The 15,867-nt window shown below is 44.3% G+C and overlaps 1 protein-coding gene across 1 annotated transcript; it reads right to left on the bottom strand.

Annotated features, from left to right (window-relative positions):
* Positions 1 to 3,618: 3,618 nt before the first annotated feature.
* Positions 3,619 to 15,293, bottom strand: umodl1 (uromodulin-like 1; the record flags this gene model as incomplete). Its single annotated transcript, XM_080509053.1, has 18 exons — positions 3,619 to 4,025; positions 4,111 to 4,195; positions 4,275 to 4,431; positions 5,062 to 5,298; positions 5,999 to 6,159; positions 6,253 to 7,514; positions 7,779 to 7,907; positions 8,002 to 8,139; positions 8,239 to 8,458; positions 8,568 to 8,680; positions 8,818 to 9,075; positions 9,910 to 10,008; positions 11,026 to 11,166; positions 12,261 to 12,444; positions 13,319 to 13,446; positions 14,543 to 14,701; positions 14,885 to 15,127; positions 15,218 to 15,293. The coding sequence occupies 18 exons, from the start codon at positions 15,291 to 15,293 to the stop codon at positions 3,838 to 3,840; spliced, it is 3,978 nt and encodes a 1,325-aa protein (XP_080365179.1). The 3' UTR covers positions 3,619 to 3,837.
* Between the last annotated feature and the right edge of the window lie 574 nt (positions 15,294 to 15,867).

The raw sequence follows: 15,867 nt of genomic DNA, 5'->3' as shown, positions 1-15,867 counted from the left end.
ATTCAAATTGGATTAGAGAGAGAAAAAAAAGGGGAGTAAATCCCACAAAATCATAATTAAAGAAAACCAAAAAAAAAAAAAGAATCCAGCTTTCCACATAGTTCAACCACGCATGTTTGTAACAGCTTCAGGCTCGAATGTCTCCCCGGCTGTTATTGCAAAGGTGCTACATCATTTTTTCTGGTTTTCAATGCAGTTTCTTTTCCGAAGAACCACGTCGGGATTATTAGTACAAACACACCATGAAGTGCTTAACAATGACGAAACACTGTACTGTATACTGACTGGTTTTAGTGTAAATAAACATGGATAATATGCAGGTTGTTTACGCTGTGGTGTAATTCTTCTCGCTTCATTTTGAAAATACTAAAGTGGCTAAGGATGTGACTATATCCCCCGGTTGCATGTTCTGCCCTGAGAAAACAGGATTAAAACGTGATGGAAATTGGTTTGACACGTAATTCTGAACAAATATAATGGAAAAATGCCTTTAAAAAAAACTACTTAGTAGTTAAAATAATAGTCAATCAGTTAACAATAAACCTAAAAACTGAACAAAAGGACTTAAAAAAAATTCCCAGCAGAGAATTCTTCAAACCACAGACCAAAACCAAAATACACTTAAAAGTACTGACATCATGGTTAACAACAGTATTTCATCCCCATTGCGATCTTTACGTCCCTTCTTCGTTGTTGTTTTCTATATTTTCTACATTTTCACAAGCGTGATATTTCCGTTCCGTTTTCCTCTAAAATATCCAAGTACTGCTTTATTTCCTTCTTTCTATTTTGCCGTATTTTGCAGGTCTGGGTCTGAATACATGAAAGTGCAACAACATGAGCAGCGTTACAAGAAGTGTTTTCCAGAAATAAACTTGACTTGAAAGCTCCACTCATGGCGTGACGGGCCGCGGAAGCAGAAATAGAGTTTGTGTAAAATCAAAGAGAAGAGCTCTGCTTTTTCTTTTTTTTTTTCATGCAGTCCTTTGATAGTCCAGCAGAAGGTCTTTAGTTTGTAAAGATATTCTGATAAACTGGCTGGAAATTCAATTTTATTGATGAGGGAGAATTAAAGAAAACATCACAGTGTGAGCACAAAAAAATTGTTAATTTTAGTTTCCTCTTTAGCTCTTTAATATCATCCAACATGCAATAACACACATTTGTACTTTAAATAAACATATAATGCATTAATTCAAATTAATTTCATTGATAAATGCATTTGAAATTAGGGCGTCGGTGAGAAATTGTGAATAAAATCAGTGTCAAATAAAGTTTGTGATCATGTTCTAACAGCAAAGACCTGGTGGATCACTATTAAAAAAAATGATGGTAAATATAACGTTTTTTTATTACTTATTCACTGTACTTAAGACACTTGTAGTGCTAAAATAGCTCATCGAAATCACGTGGCAAACTGTTTTCTTTCAAGAGATTTCTAACATATGGCTGCACAGACCTCCATTCTGGCCAGAGGTTTCAGGAATCATCATTTGTGGTGAGTCGTAGCTGCGTTTATGTGCAAAAGCGCAGAGAAATATCACCGTTTTTTTCAGATAACCAGGTACGTGTAAACGTGGGACATCTGACCACGTGACCTCGTTCACGCTGCTTCACACAATAAATAAAACTCACCGACGGAAGGTTCATGACTCTTTGATATCTCATGGCAGCTTTAATAACCATGTTTGATTTCAGGTTGATTTAACTGGCAACATGATGATGAGATATCAAGAGCAGGAACCCAAGACGGGCTGAGGAACATAAACTATACTTCCTGAATAGAGTGGGTGTCGAGTTTCTTCACCTCCCCAGGTGTATTCAACCACTGAGACGGAGTAATAGAAGTGACTCGCCTGTAAAAGTCAGAGGTTTTACGACGGCCTGCAGCACAATTACACCTCTCACCTCTGGAGATTCCGGCACGTTACAAGTCGCAGGTCCAGAGCTGCTCTATGAAAACATCATCAGGATGTTTAATTAGTAATGACCTGTGTGAGTGAAAGCCTGCAGATCCATGCAGACACACACACACACACACACACACACACACATATATATATATATATATGCTCACAGACCATAAAGCATGATGAATGTCTGTGAGCCGCCCTGACCCGGCGATGTGAGGATGAGGTGGAGGAAGAACAGGAAGGACTGTGGAGAATGTGGATCGTGTTGCAGCCGTCATGAGGGACGAGGCTCCGCCGCCTTCCGGGATCGCAGACGAGCCGCGAGGGGAAAATTAATTTGTCCTCCAGCTCCTGATCCCCGAGTCACGACGGCAGATTAACAGCAAAAAACAGGAAACGAGAAGTTGAGGGATGTTTTTGTTTTTTGGGTTGTTTTTTTTTTTTTTTACAAAATGGCACGTTTCACTAATTTCACGGCTTTTGAATTGCACGGGTTCCCCACTTCTTCTCTCCCCCTTTGATCCCCCTCCCCTCCCCTCCCCTGCATCCATTACGCCCTCCATCCCTGCACCAGGCTGTTGCTATGGAGACGGGTTGCCAGGTCTCAGAGGCTGAATGGGTTAATTAGGAGGAGGAGGAGCGTTTGTAGAGCTCCAGATGGTAGTGAGTCCATCCTTCTCCGCGGGTCCCATGGGACCCGGACACTCCCCCACTCCCCAGCCCCCCCCCCCACCCCCACCTCTCAAAGGAGAAAAGAAAAAGCCTCTCGTTTAGTATTCACACCCTGCCAGTACAGTCTTTGACCCTGTAGTCAACAGCGTGGGATTACGGGACGAGTGGGGAAAATCCGTCTCTGCTTGACTGAGAAAGGCTCAACTGGGGATCTTTTTCTTCGCCACTGATCTGATTAAAGCGGGAAGGCGACACCTCATCTGCCCCCCCCCCCCCCCCCCCCCCGGTGCCACTCTCAGCCCATCTTCCCTGAAGCACAGACAAAAAAAAAAAAGAAAAGTGTGACTTTCTATTGCTCCGGTTCTTTGTGAACCCTAAACATCTCCATTCATGCAAGGAAGCCATTTTACATTGTTGTTTTCCTGCAGAAGAAGTGTGTCAGCAGCTCCCCCGAGCGTCGAGACTCCTTCACCATCACACGCTAAATTAGGCCCGTCAGCTCCTCCAGCGGCTCACAGCTGATGGAGCTGCTGGTTTGTTTTTTTTTAACCAGGGAAACGACAACAGTGTCGCAAACCAGCTCTGGAGGGTCGTCTGATCAACTATCCAAACTACATTAACAGAAATGTTGCGTGAATTTATTTTATTTTATTATTATTGCGCCAGCATTTCCTCTCGTTGTTGAGACGCTTTGGATATACTGTGACATAATCTGATTACACAGATTATATATATATACATATACAGCAGCTCTGTGATTTTAGAACAATAGCAGCTGAATGTATGAAGTGACAGATACACATTTTTTTTAGAGATAGTGGCTTTAAAGCATGTTTAATAGGAACATTATAGTTTCTGAACAGTAAAGCACAACATTATACTGAAGCCATGCAGTGAATTATCCTCCAGAATTTATGAATTTGCACAATATTCTGAATTTCCCACATTTTCACTCCAGTGCCTTAAAGATACTACTCTCAAGAAGAAGAAAATAAACCTTTTAAAGTGCCATACATACATATATATCATTTATTTTCACGTTTATAGTTTATATGTTAGACCTCATTCTATGTAAGGACCTAAAAAGTAGATGTATGTGACTTTTGATGTGCAAAAGATGCAGGGATTGAAGTGCTATAAGGTAAACGATGCAACGGTGACACCTAGTGGCAGCTGAGGTGTACTGGCGCAGCTCGGTGTTTCTCAAAGCTGTGACGAACAAAGAGTCCAGTTCTGAGGCGTCGCTGCAGCGTTAAGTGTTAAAGACAAGGTATGTGAAGTTCTCCTCCTTGGGCTTGATGCTGAAGTTGTAGTGGCCGATCCGGTTCCTCTGGTAGAAGAAGAGGCAGACGAAGCCGACGATGAAGAAGAGCGACAGGCCGACGCCGAGGCAGGAGAAGCCGACGATCTGGAGGATGCTCAGCTCGTCGTCCAGAGACTCTGCGGCAGAGAGAGAGAGAGAGAGAGAATAGAAGAAAGAAGATGTAGGCTCTTCCTGCAGAGCTTCAACGTGACGACAACTCACCTTCATCGGTCTTGAAAATCGGCCCAATAGAACCAAAACTTCTCCCGACTGTCTTTCCAGACCGAGCGGTTCTCTGCCGGCAGTCCTGCAAAGGAAACCGCGGGAATTGTATCGCAAACGTTCGTTTCTAAAATGATAAAGGGGGGGGGAGGGGAGGTGTTCACCGGCACACAGGAGTCGGCTCCGGCCTGCAGGCAGACCTGGACCTGGCAGTGCAGGTAGATCACGTTCAGGTTGACGATGGAGAAGATCTGCACCGACACGCGGGACGTGCTGGAGTTCCCGTTGGCCAGCACCTTGGTGAACTGGTTCTGGGAGCAGCTGTGGAGACGCAGCAGAGAAGCTGAGAGCTCTGATGATCTTTTTTTTTTTTTTTTTAATACAACATAAAAAAACAACTCATTGTACAGTATCACTCCCGCAAAGAAGGTCGAGAAGAAAGTGTCCGTCCTCCTTTTTGTCTGAAAACAACTATGAGGTGGCATCTCGCCACAGCTTGTCTAAATAGTTACTATTACGCTAAACTCCTGCTGAGCAGCATCTCATTATTCAGCTTGTAACCACAGCATGTGTTTCCTCCGACGGTTAAACGGCACCAGTCTGTCATTTACCTCACTTGTTGTGTTGCTGAGTTTTTGTTCTTGTCATTCGCTTATTTTCGAATCATCAACATCCACTGACGACTGAAACAAAAAGTTGAATTTTGGCCGTACGTTATATGTTGAATTTTGTTGGGTTTTATTTTACTCTAAATAAAGATGAATAAACAAAGTGGAGCACACCTTATGTCTGTGAGGTGAATACATGACAGTAATTATACTGTGGTTGTCATCAGCAAATGTAATAGCTATAATCAGAGCGGCGGCAACTGGACGGAGGGACGGAGGGACGGAGGGACGGAGGGACGGAGGGACGGAGGGACGGAGGGACGGTGTCGCCGTCGTGGCCAACCTGTTTTCCAGGAAGGTGTAGCTGTTGACATCGACGGGGTTTGGAGTGGCGGTGGCCCAGCAGCTGTTGATGACCAGTTTGATGTTCTGGGACGACGTGTTGAGGCTGACCTCCACCACCACCGCCTCCTCCGGCGACAGGCTGTAGTTCTGGGGCAGCGGCACCGAGCCGTTCATCAGCTGCACCTTTACCTGGAACGAGCCCGAGCCCGAGATGATCTGCTGGATCATGTCGTACCTGGAGGAGTTACTTAGTTAGTTAGTTAGTTAGTTAGTTAGTTCGTTCTGTTTTGTTGTGTTTTTTTTAATTTAATTTAATTTAATTTAATTTAATTTAATTTAATTTAATTTAATTTAATTTAATTTAATTTAATTTAATTTAATTTAATTTAATTTAATTTAATTTAATTTAATCATATCATATCATATCATATCATATCATATCATATCATATCATATCATAGTTTAGTTTCGTTTTGTTTCATTTCATTCAGTTTAGTTAAGCATTCAGTTTTATTTCCCAACAATTATATAAGCAGATACTGTTTCAAATCATATCGATGAACTGGAATCAGCCTCTTATCTTTTTATCAAGCGTTCAACAAAATTTGGTCTATTTCTGCCAAAAGCCGCAGTCAAAGACCAAATTAATTAATTACCAAACACTTTTCCTCATTATTTTGAAAAAGTAAGTCAAATAAATAAGACATCTGACAAGGCAACTCTGCAAACGGTTAGTTTAGTTAATGAACAAACGTCATCATTATGCAAGATTATACATCAAACTTGTCAGAAAGTCTTTAGAAACATAAATATGGTTTTATATTACAATGTAAATGTTTGTTGTGTTTCCAATGTGTCTGTTAACGATCACGCTGACGCTGACAGTACATTTTTGAAACTTCTGTTTTTGTTCAGTAAGAACAAGTGAAACATACCCAGTAGAGCCAAAGTCTGCAGAAATCAGCATGTTCTTCATGTAGGTACACATGATGGGGACTTCCAGCCTCAGCCTGGGCGCCTTCACTTCCCCCCCTGCCGAGGTGTACGACTCCATGGAGTTAAACAGGGTCACAGATGCTGTGTAGTTGGTTTCGTTCTGTAAAACCCCAGCAAATGTTGGAAAACATTCAAGGGTTTAATTTCCTGGAATCGTTCCTCCACCCCCCCCCCCAAAAAAAGTACTACCGACTTGCACTAGCCGCGTGTCGCACTCATTCCACGCCACGGTCAGCTGGACGAAGCTGCCATTCTCTCCATTGACGCCGCAGTCCACCAAGCCCAGGTACAGGGCGCTCTCCTGGATGTTGGCGCTCAGGAGGAAGTCTTTGGCGATGGACACGGTGATGGCAGCAACCCTGCACTCAACGGAGAGGTGCCCCTGCAGATTGCTCAGTGCAGGAGTGCTGGGTGCTGGGGCTGTTGGGGCTGTTGAGGCTGTTGGGGCTGTTGGGGCTGTTGGGGCTGTTGGAGCTGTTGGGGCTGTTGGGGCTGTTGAGGCTGTTGAGGCTGTTGGGGCTGTTGGGGCTGTTGGGGCTGTTGAGGCTGTTGGGGCTGTTGGAGCTGTTGGGGCTGTTGAGGCTGTTGAGGCTGTTGGGGCTGTTGGAGCTGTTGGGGCTGTTGGGATAGTTGGGGCTGTTGGGGCTGTTGGGGTAGTTGGGGCTGTTGGGGCTGTTGGGGTAGTTGCCGGAGCTGGGATGGTTTTCGGGGTGCCGTTGGTGAGGGGAGTTACAGCGGGGTTGGTTGTCGTTGGAATACGAGTTGTGGTTGAAGCATGAGTGGATGTCGTCATCAGGGTACCAGTGGTTGCTGGGGCCTGAGTGGTTGTCAAGGTAACAGAGGAAGTCTTTGTGGTTATGGTACTCGTGGTTGTTGGGTCAGTCTGGGCATTTGTTGAGATAACACTCAGTGTAGTTGTTGGGGCAGCGTTTGTTGTTGTTGGATGAACTGTGTTTGTTAATGCGACAGTATTATTATTATTATTATCATTGGTAGTTGTTGGCGCGCTGTTGGTTGCTGAAGCTGTTGTCATGGTACCTGAGATGGCATTGAGGGTAGACGTTGAAGCATTCATACTGATTGGAGCAGCTGTAGTCATGACTGAAATTGTATTATTGGCGATCTTTGAGGTTCCAACGGTTGTTGCGGCAACGGTTTTCATGGTTGGGGAAATATAATTGACGCTTGCTGGCAGAGTTGTACTGATTGTTGGATCAGTAATGGTTGTTGAGGCATTAACGGTTGTTTGGACAGTTTTAAAGATGGTTGGGACAGTATTATTGGTGGGTCTTAAGGTGGTAGTGGTTGTTTGCATAGTTGTAGCGAAGATTGGGACAGAATTATTAGTGGGTCTTAAGGTGGTAGTGGTTGATTGCGTAGTTGTAGAGAAGATTGGAGTAGTATTATTAGTGGGTCTTAAGGTAGTAATGATTGATTGTGTAGTTATAGAGATGGCTGGGGAAGTATTATTAGTGGGTCTAAAGGTGGGAGTGATTGTTTGTGTAGTTGTAGAGAAGATTGGGACAGTATTATTGATGGGTCTTAAGGTGGTAGTGATTGATTGTGTAGTTGTAGAGAAGATTGGGACAGTATTATTGACGGGTCTTAAGGTGGTAGTGATTGATTGTGTAGTTGTAGAGATGGCTGGGGAAGTAATATTTGTGGTTCTTGTTGTCTTTGCAGGGACAGTTGGGGTTGTTCTGACAGCGGTTGGTACACTGGTCATGATTGTTCCAGAGAAGATAGTTGCAGTGTTTGTAGCTGGTGTATTGGCCCGTGGTGTACTTTGAGTCCTGGGGGAGGTGCTAACTCTTAGCGCTAGTGTCGTTGACTCCATGGTAACACTTGCTGCACAAGACGAGACAGAAAGGTTCGGAATTTCAAAGACGTTCTGTTGTCGCCAGTCTTCAGAATCTGCGTAGGAAGAATATTGAGACCGTACCTTGACAGGCGCGACCTTGCCTCTCTGGGTTGTTGTCTATGAATCCGTTCAGACAAGCACAGCTGTAGGAGGCCCAGGTGTTTGAACAGGTTGCCCACTGGGAACAGTCGTGGTCCCCTGAAGCACATTCATCAAAGTCTGCAGAGATGTTGTGCTTCGTCAGTCAGATCTTTGTCGAGTCAGTGACGGAGGATTACTGCACTACTGCCGTGTGAAAGGCTCATGGAAGAATCATACCGTTTATGTTCGTGTTGTTTTTATCCACAGTGTACGTGGAACTGTCCTTCAGGGAGTCCAGCAGTGCATTGGACACATTGGTTATGTCGTGGCTTTGCGTTGGAGCGGAGATTATCGTGAAGTTGACCACCACACTACCCTGGGAGAAGCCCGTGATTTCAATCCTCACCTGGTCTAAATCCAACATCGCCCTTATGTCAGGAGACAGGGATTGGTAGATCTGGAGGTGAACGGTGGAAACAAGCGGGAGTGTATAAGGAATTATTGAGTATTTGAAAGAATTTTCAGGCATCTAGATTCTGACTGGATACACCTCATGACACCCCTACCTGCTCTTTAATGCCTCCAGCAAGGGCTTTATAGGCCTGGCTGCTGGTGTTGTGGAGGTCAGCAGTGAACTGGACGTTGGTGAGCCGGGCTGTGGCGTCAAGAGCCCGAGCGTCTGCAATGAAAAGTATTATTTGTCAAAGTGCTATGTCAGCCCTCTGACCAACTGGCTTAAAAATGGAGGCCTAAATTATTGTCATTATCTCCAACATCGATTATAAAATCAAAGCTACCGAGGCGATCACTTCTTACCCGTCTTGACAAACACATGAAGAGAAGCTCCTTGGTTTCCACAGGTACAGGGCGTTACCGAAACGTTGTAGAGCGCTCCGGGCTTCAGTCGCCTCACCTCCGTCATGGTCTCATTGGTTTCTCTGGAAATAACCATCTCTGACCCTCTGCTCACAACGACCAGGTAGGTCTGGTTCGTCTGCACACGGCTGGACCAGCAGACTGAGAAGGAGGCTCCCGTGACGTTCTCGGCCCATAAAGCGCTGATGCTGGGAGGAGCTGGGGGAGGGGGAGGACGGAAAAGGGGGTTTTTGGTCAGTAAATGTCAATGGAGGGGAAGAGGACGGTAATCCTGGCCTCCACGTCCTGGAAACATACTCAAAGTTCAAAATGGATAGTAAAGTCAGTTACATAACTGACTAACATCTCAAGATAAATTGAGCTATGATGCTCAAAGTTAACTAATGTACTTCATTTAATAAAAATGTCTCCTAAAGCAACAAAAAAACTTTTTTTTCCCCCACAAGTTGTTTCTGTGTTCTGGACAATTCTTCAGCTTTAGACAATCCAGCTTTAACAAAACATCAATAATGTTCATGCATTTTTTTTAAAGTAATAATTTCAATAAAGAAGCCGTTTCACAGAGATAAAAAAAAAATTATACTTGAATTGGTAAAAAAAAAATTTTTTTTCATCATTTCTTCTGAAAAGCAGTACATCTACTTTGGTATTTTATGAGCACATTAGAAACAATACTACTTCTACATCTGTCACTGGGATATTATAACATCTGAAATTATTTGTGCTTATAGTGCATCGTGTTGTATTTGGCATTATATAGATACAGTTGAATTGAACTGGACAATTGTACTGTATTACAGTGCTACAGGTGAATTTGAATACATGTTAAATAGTTGCTTGAATTTTCCGGAATTTATGGAAAATCGCACTGCATCCTCATGGACAGGAGGTGAACCGTGGACGTGTCGTGTGCTTCACACTGCATTGGGCACAATGAGCCTAAGGCGGGCTGGAGTCTGATATTTTCTACCTCCAGCATACATTTTGGTACAAAGTACGCAAGGTTTTGCGGCTGCAAAGAAGCGTCCTTACGACATGTCGCCCGACGTGGTGGACTGGAGGTGGAGGTCGCTCTGTGGACTGTTGTTGGGCGGCTGGTCGACCCTGTGGGGGTCGAGCCGTTGACTTCGGCTGACAGAGAAAGACACAAGTGAACTCATCAGGTTTCTAATCCTGTACCAGGTGACTGTAGAAAACATGGGCGCACAGATTGACTTGTTTGTTGGGCTGTTGTGACGACGGAAAGCCGTCTTGTACAATCGAACCACAACTTCCTGCACGAAGCCGCTCTGGCTGGCTTGAGGAACAGCACTTCATTTAAATGCAGTTCCCTTTTTTTTGTGTATTTATACCACAAAAAAAACACACACACAAAAAAACCCAGGCCTCAGCAATCTTATTGTCCTTGATATACCAGAACATTTCTCCTTATTCTCTCGTTGTTCTACTGGATTACGTTGGTGTAGGTGTTCGCCACCTCTCTGAGGTGTTTAAGACTATTCTTTTGTTTTCCCCCCCTTGTGTTGTTTATCTTCACATTCACAGAAGTGTGAGAATATCTGTGCCTTTCCGTGTGACGCTACCCCGACGAGACGGAGCAGACGAACCACCAGGCAGCTCCAACCCTGCCTCTGTGCATGTTTACTCACATTTCTCAATAATAAAAAAAACAAACACACACATGCAGTCATGCTCCACGCCATTAATGTATGTTACCTTCCTGACCACAACGTGGAAAAACTGTGACGCACCGAACCTGCCGCCAGCCGAGCGCCTCGACTTTGTCTCACCTTCAAAGGGAAAAAGCGTGCAAAGCCTCCGAACTGTAAACTTTGTCAGTTAAATCTGTCTGGGGGTTTCCTGTGTGTGACGCAGGAAACACAACTCCCGCCTCACTGTAACACGCTTTGATGCTTTTAGTTCGCTGACATTTTTTTGGAACAAATGTTAATGTTCACTGCATATATAGATATATCAAACCCAACTTTATTCGTAAAGCACATTAAAAGGCACAACGGTGGACCACAGGTCAGCAGATAATGTATCCGCAACCTGTAAAAATATGCATGGATGAGAAATAATGCATTATTTAGCCTCACTAAGATTCTAAATCTCTTTTTTTAGAGAGTCCAGCGCGCCGATACTGACCTGTGCAGTTGGCTCCAGGGTTTCCCGGGTCAACGTCGACGTATCCATGGCGACAGGCGCACTGGTAGGACCCCATGGTGTTGTTGCAGCGGGCCCCACCTGAGCACCGACGCAGAGCGGAGTGTGCACACTCGTCTACGTCTGCAGACGCACACACGTAGAAAGGAATCAGGCTCGTGTTTACAGCATGTTGCATAGTAAGAAATGGTCTTTGAGGACATTAAGAAACCAAAAATTTAAATAATTAATTCGGTAAAGCTATACATGAATATTTATGTTGCTTAGACTAACGCTAACGTAAAGCAGATCTCGCAACTGAACCCCTGTAAAGCCGAATTGCTTTTCATACATGAGATTTCTGAAATACTAACATTTTCCTACAAATTTTGCCTTTTGATTCATACGTTTTCCTCAAACAGTTCAATTTCCACATCTGCTGAAATTCACTTTCCACACAGCACCAATGGCAAAAGATGTACTTTTTACGTAATTCTAATAAAGTTTTTTTTTGTTTTTTTTGCCCACAATCTCTTCCTGTTGCATCATGGGTAAAGCGGTTGCCTGTTTTTTTCCCACCTTTGCCTGGTTTCCATTACTTGACAATGTAATTTGCATACATGGAGTTGATGAGGAGAGAGAAAATGTCACGCCGACGATGCCGAGGCCCCGAAAATCTCATGTGACGAACGTGACACACTTTGCACGGCGTTAGATGGTTAATTTAAAGGTGAAGTGAATCAGGCTGCGTGTAAAAATAGACCCGTGACGGAACAAAGCCCACAGTGTGAAGTGGGAAATTAATTATCTCCCCGAACCGACTTGAAGACGGCGAGATGCGTGTGCGTGATGACAAGCTTTGTTTTTTTTGTACAAATGTGACAAGCATGACTGATTTTTTTCTCCTTTTTTTTTTTTTCTCCTTTTTTAGCACGCGGGTGCGCGAGCGTGCTCTGGTGTTATTTTCCGCCATTGCAGGAAACATCCCACAGATGACTGTCACTCAAACAGAAGTGGTGGGAGAGGGAAACTGTGGTGCCACTGAGTCATTCCTTCCTGAACACCGTGTTCTCAGCCGCATGAATCATTCTCAAAAACCCAGCGAGAATGTCATTCTCAAAATGGGATGTAAAAAAAAAAAAAAGCAAACAGCAAAGCGAGGCTCCTGGGAGGAAAGAGAGAGATAGATAGAGAGAGAGAGAGAGAGAGAGAGAGAGAGAAGCCCTGCGTCTCCTCACCTCGCACCGTTACTGACGACACCTCGGTAATGTGTTTGAGGAGGAGGTGCAGCCTCGTCGTGACATCATGGGGCGACAGAGGAGCGCCGTAGTGGACCAGCAGCGAGCTGGCGGTCCGGTAGGGATGCACGGGCCACGAGTGGAGGTAGTGCACCGTGACCTTCGACTGCAGGGCTCCAGACACCTTTTATTGACAGAGACAATACAAAAACATGGATGTGTGCTGCTTGAATCACTGTTTATGCCGTCTAGATCAACCTCTATGAACAAAAAGAACCACTTTTGGGGGATTTTTTCCACTAAATCAAATTTACCTGGAGTCGCGAAACATGTTTAACCTTCAAAATGAGGCCAAAAAAGCTTCTAAATATATAATAGAAAAACTGTATCTTATGTTGCATTTATGAATTTTTGATTACAATTGAGGAGGCTGAACATTGCATTACATTTTCTGCAGTTTTTGCATCTGATCTTATTGGTTTAATACGTGTTTTCCAGGATTTTTCGGACAATTTTGACAGAATAGATTAGAAATATTCTTTTAAGCATTACGCCACACAGAATGAATAGAAATATGTTTGGGTCTCAAATAAGACGGGATAGAAATCAAGTGATTAATTTTAAATATTAATATGTGCAAGAATTTACAGTGACTAATATTAGCTCAGTGAGGATTAAATGAACTAAAACACAGCAACATGCTATTTGGAGGAGTCTTTTGGACACAGGAAATAATTTTAATCATTTTATCTCTTTTCTCAGCACTTTTGCTTGTTTTTTTTTTCCATTTTTAAGCTTTTTTTTAATTCCCCCTATAGAATTTCTTGCCATTTTAGCATTTTTAACAGTTATTGTGCCTTTTATTAAAGCCTTTTTTATCTAAAAGATAAACACCATTTTGAAAATGACTCTGGCGTGTGAATAAAACAAAGGTAAGATAAAACATTAATTTGTGGATATTCAGGGAGCCACTCCCAAAGGGCCACAGAGCCACGTGTGGCCACAGGGCAGTGGGTTTCAGGTTCCTGGTGAGGGAATGAGAGGCAGGAGTTCGTTACCATTGACTGAAGCAGCCTTAAGTGGTTCAGAAGTCCGTTACTCTCCGACATCAGCTGCTGGTAATCTGTCTTCACCGTCACTGTTGCATTCAGGCGGTTTCCTCCATTGTCAGGATAGTTAGAAGAACCTGAGAGAAAAGTTTTTAAGAATCAGTTTATCAGAATTGCAATTAAAGAGCATGTTTGTGTTTTTATATATATATATGGCTGGTTGGATCTACAGTATATGTTGACTTCCTTAACTGAACAAAACATATATTTTCTAATGAAAATGTAATAAAGGCATTTGAATTGATGGAAGTATTTTTTAGAAAATTTAAAACACATTGTTTTTCAACCTGTTTATGTGAACAGACTGTTGATGTTTGAAACACTGTTGGTCAATTGAGCCAACTATATTAAAAAAAAAACTCTTGCATTCTCGTGTGACTCCAAAATCAACTTCTTTTAATAAAATTAATAAAGTCTTTACTTTTAGCATCTGATGTGATCTCGGTTTTAAAGTGAACAGATGATGGGTCTAGTCATACAATTTTTTTAAAAATCATCAAGAAATGATAGAAAAGTTAGATAATTGTATTTCTCTTATATTACTATTAAATATATTGGGAGGATTCATTGTTTTAAGTGGTTCCTTCAGTACGGGAGTGTCAGAGATAAGACCGGTGGACCAAAACAGAAATCAAACCAGCATTAATCCCAAAGCCACGTTGTCAGGTTGAGTTTGTAAAAACCTAATGCAACAGATATGAGATTCTTTTTGGGACATTTCACTGAATTTTGCACCAAAACGTTTCCTTACAATCGACTTTATGTTGAGACTGTCGTCATTCTCAATAGTAATTGTTTGTTGTCGACATTTTCGTCACGTGTACTCTGCACCACGACAAAGGAAAACTTTAAAGTTTAAATTTAAAGGTGTTGATTTACCTTGAACTAAAAAAATTTATGTGATTTTAATGTTAAACTTATTGAATTCACTCCCAATTGACCTTTGGCGAAGCCCCGCCCCCGAATGCGAATGAACCAATAGAATTCAACCACCAATGTATCTTCAGCTTTGAAGAGAAGCTTTTGATCTTGCGAGACATTTGTTTTCTGGAGTTTCCAAGTAAAAAAAAAAAAATAGTCAAACGATGTGCTTGAGATACACGGAACAGCGACACGCGGTATCGCGAAACATCTCCACAGTTTCTGAATGTCGTATTCATGACGTGTACTAACTTGCAGGGTCAGTGCAGAGAGAGCGTCCGCTCAGCTGACAGCACCTTTGCCACCCGGGACAGTTTATGTCCAACTCGCAGTCCTCAGACGCGGCATCCGGCCCACCCACGGCTGGACAGGATCCCGGCTTGGCAGCGAACTCGGCGCTCCTGTTGACAGCTTCAATTCAAAGGAAATAACACGTTACAAAGCCACATATTAGCAGAGGGATACATTCTGCCCCGCCGTCTCCGCTCCGTCCTCACACTCGACAAAACACGAGGGCCCTTTTCAGACAAAACGCAGCCTCCCCTGTCACTTTCCCGGCCGAGACTTCGGTGAAGGGATGTGCGGTCCACTCACGCAGGACGCAGTAACGGCCGGCTTGCTCGTAGCCGCCGCAGCAGCCGGCGACCTGCTGCCACTCCGTCCGCCGCTCCGTCCGAGAGACCATCCGGGTCAGCGTGACCGTGCACGTCCTCCACGGCGGCCAGCCGTCGCAGGGCTTCGTCGCGGTGTAGGGGACCTTGTGCACCGCCAGGAAACTCACGTTCCTGCTTTCGTTGCGAGCGCAGACGTGGTAGCCGGTGGAAGAGAGCCAGGCTCCTAAAAGGAGAGGTACAGTATGTCTGACCGTTACGTAGCGGCGCCAGATGCTCCTCGGCGTCGGAATCGTGGTGAGCGTGAGACGCCTACCGTCGTGTACGGGGACCTGTCCCCGGCAGAGAGCCAGCAGGGCCGCGGCCACCCAGGTGGAGACCGTCCAGCTCATTCCTCACAGATCGCTCTCCTCACTCTCATCGCACTACCTGGGCGGTTTTTTTCTTCTTCTTCTTCTTCTTCTTCTTCTTCTTCTTCTTCCAGATGATGCTGAGCTTGCTGTTCGGGATGGATTCAACAAGCGAACCCTCTGTGGCCCTGCCTTCCTCCGCCCCTCCTCGCAACATCGGTCCCAAGTGGGCCGCCGAATCCCGGCGGCCAGCCGGCAAGCGTCAAGTGATTGTGTTAACATGGGGAGTGAACTTCAGTTTGGGGGGGGGGGGGGTTCACGATATGACCATGGCAGCAGTGTGAATCCTCCAGGAAAGGTTGTTTCATTCATGCATTTTCCCGAATGGAAAATTCCGGTTTTAATTCAGTGAAATCCGTGAGTTTGTCTTTGTCAGGGTCAGTAAACATGTTGACGACGCCTCGGGGATGTAAAGGGGGTGGGAGGAGCTTCAGTCCCCCCCCCCCCCCCCCCCCCGTGGCTCGGTTCCCACTCAGGTAACCATGGCAGTGCTTGCCATGGCGCCGGCTTCAACAGCCGACTGTGTCAGCCGTTAATGTCGCGTATGGGGGAGTGA

The sequence above is a fragment of the Blennius ocellaris genome (assembly GCF_963422515.1).
Source record: "Blennius ocellaris genome assembly, chromosome: 14".
Classification (NCBI taxonomy): domain Eukaryota; kingdom Metazoa; phylum Chordata; class Actinopteri; order Blenniiformes; family Blenniidae; genus Blennius; species Blennius ocellaris.
The sequence above is the reverse complement of the archived record's forward strand: the minus strand, read 5'-3'. Positions and strand labels throughout refer to the sequence as shown.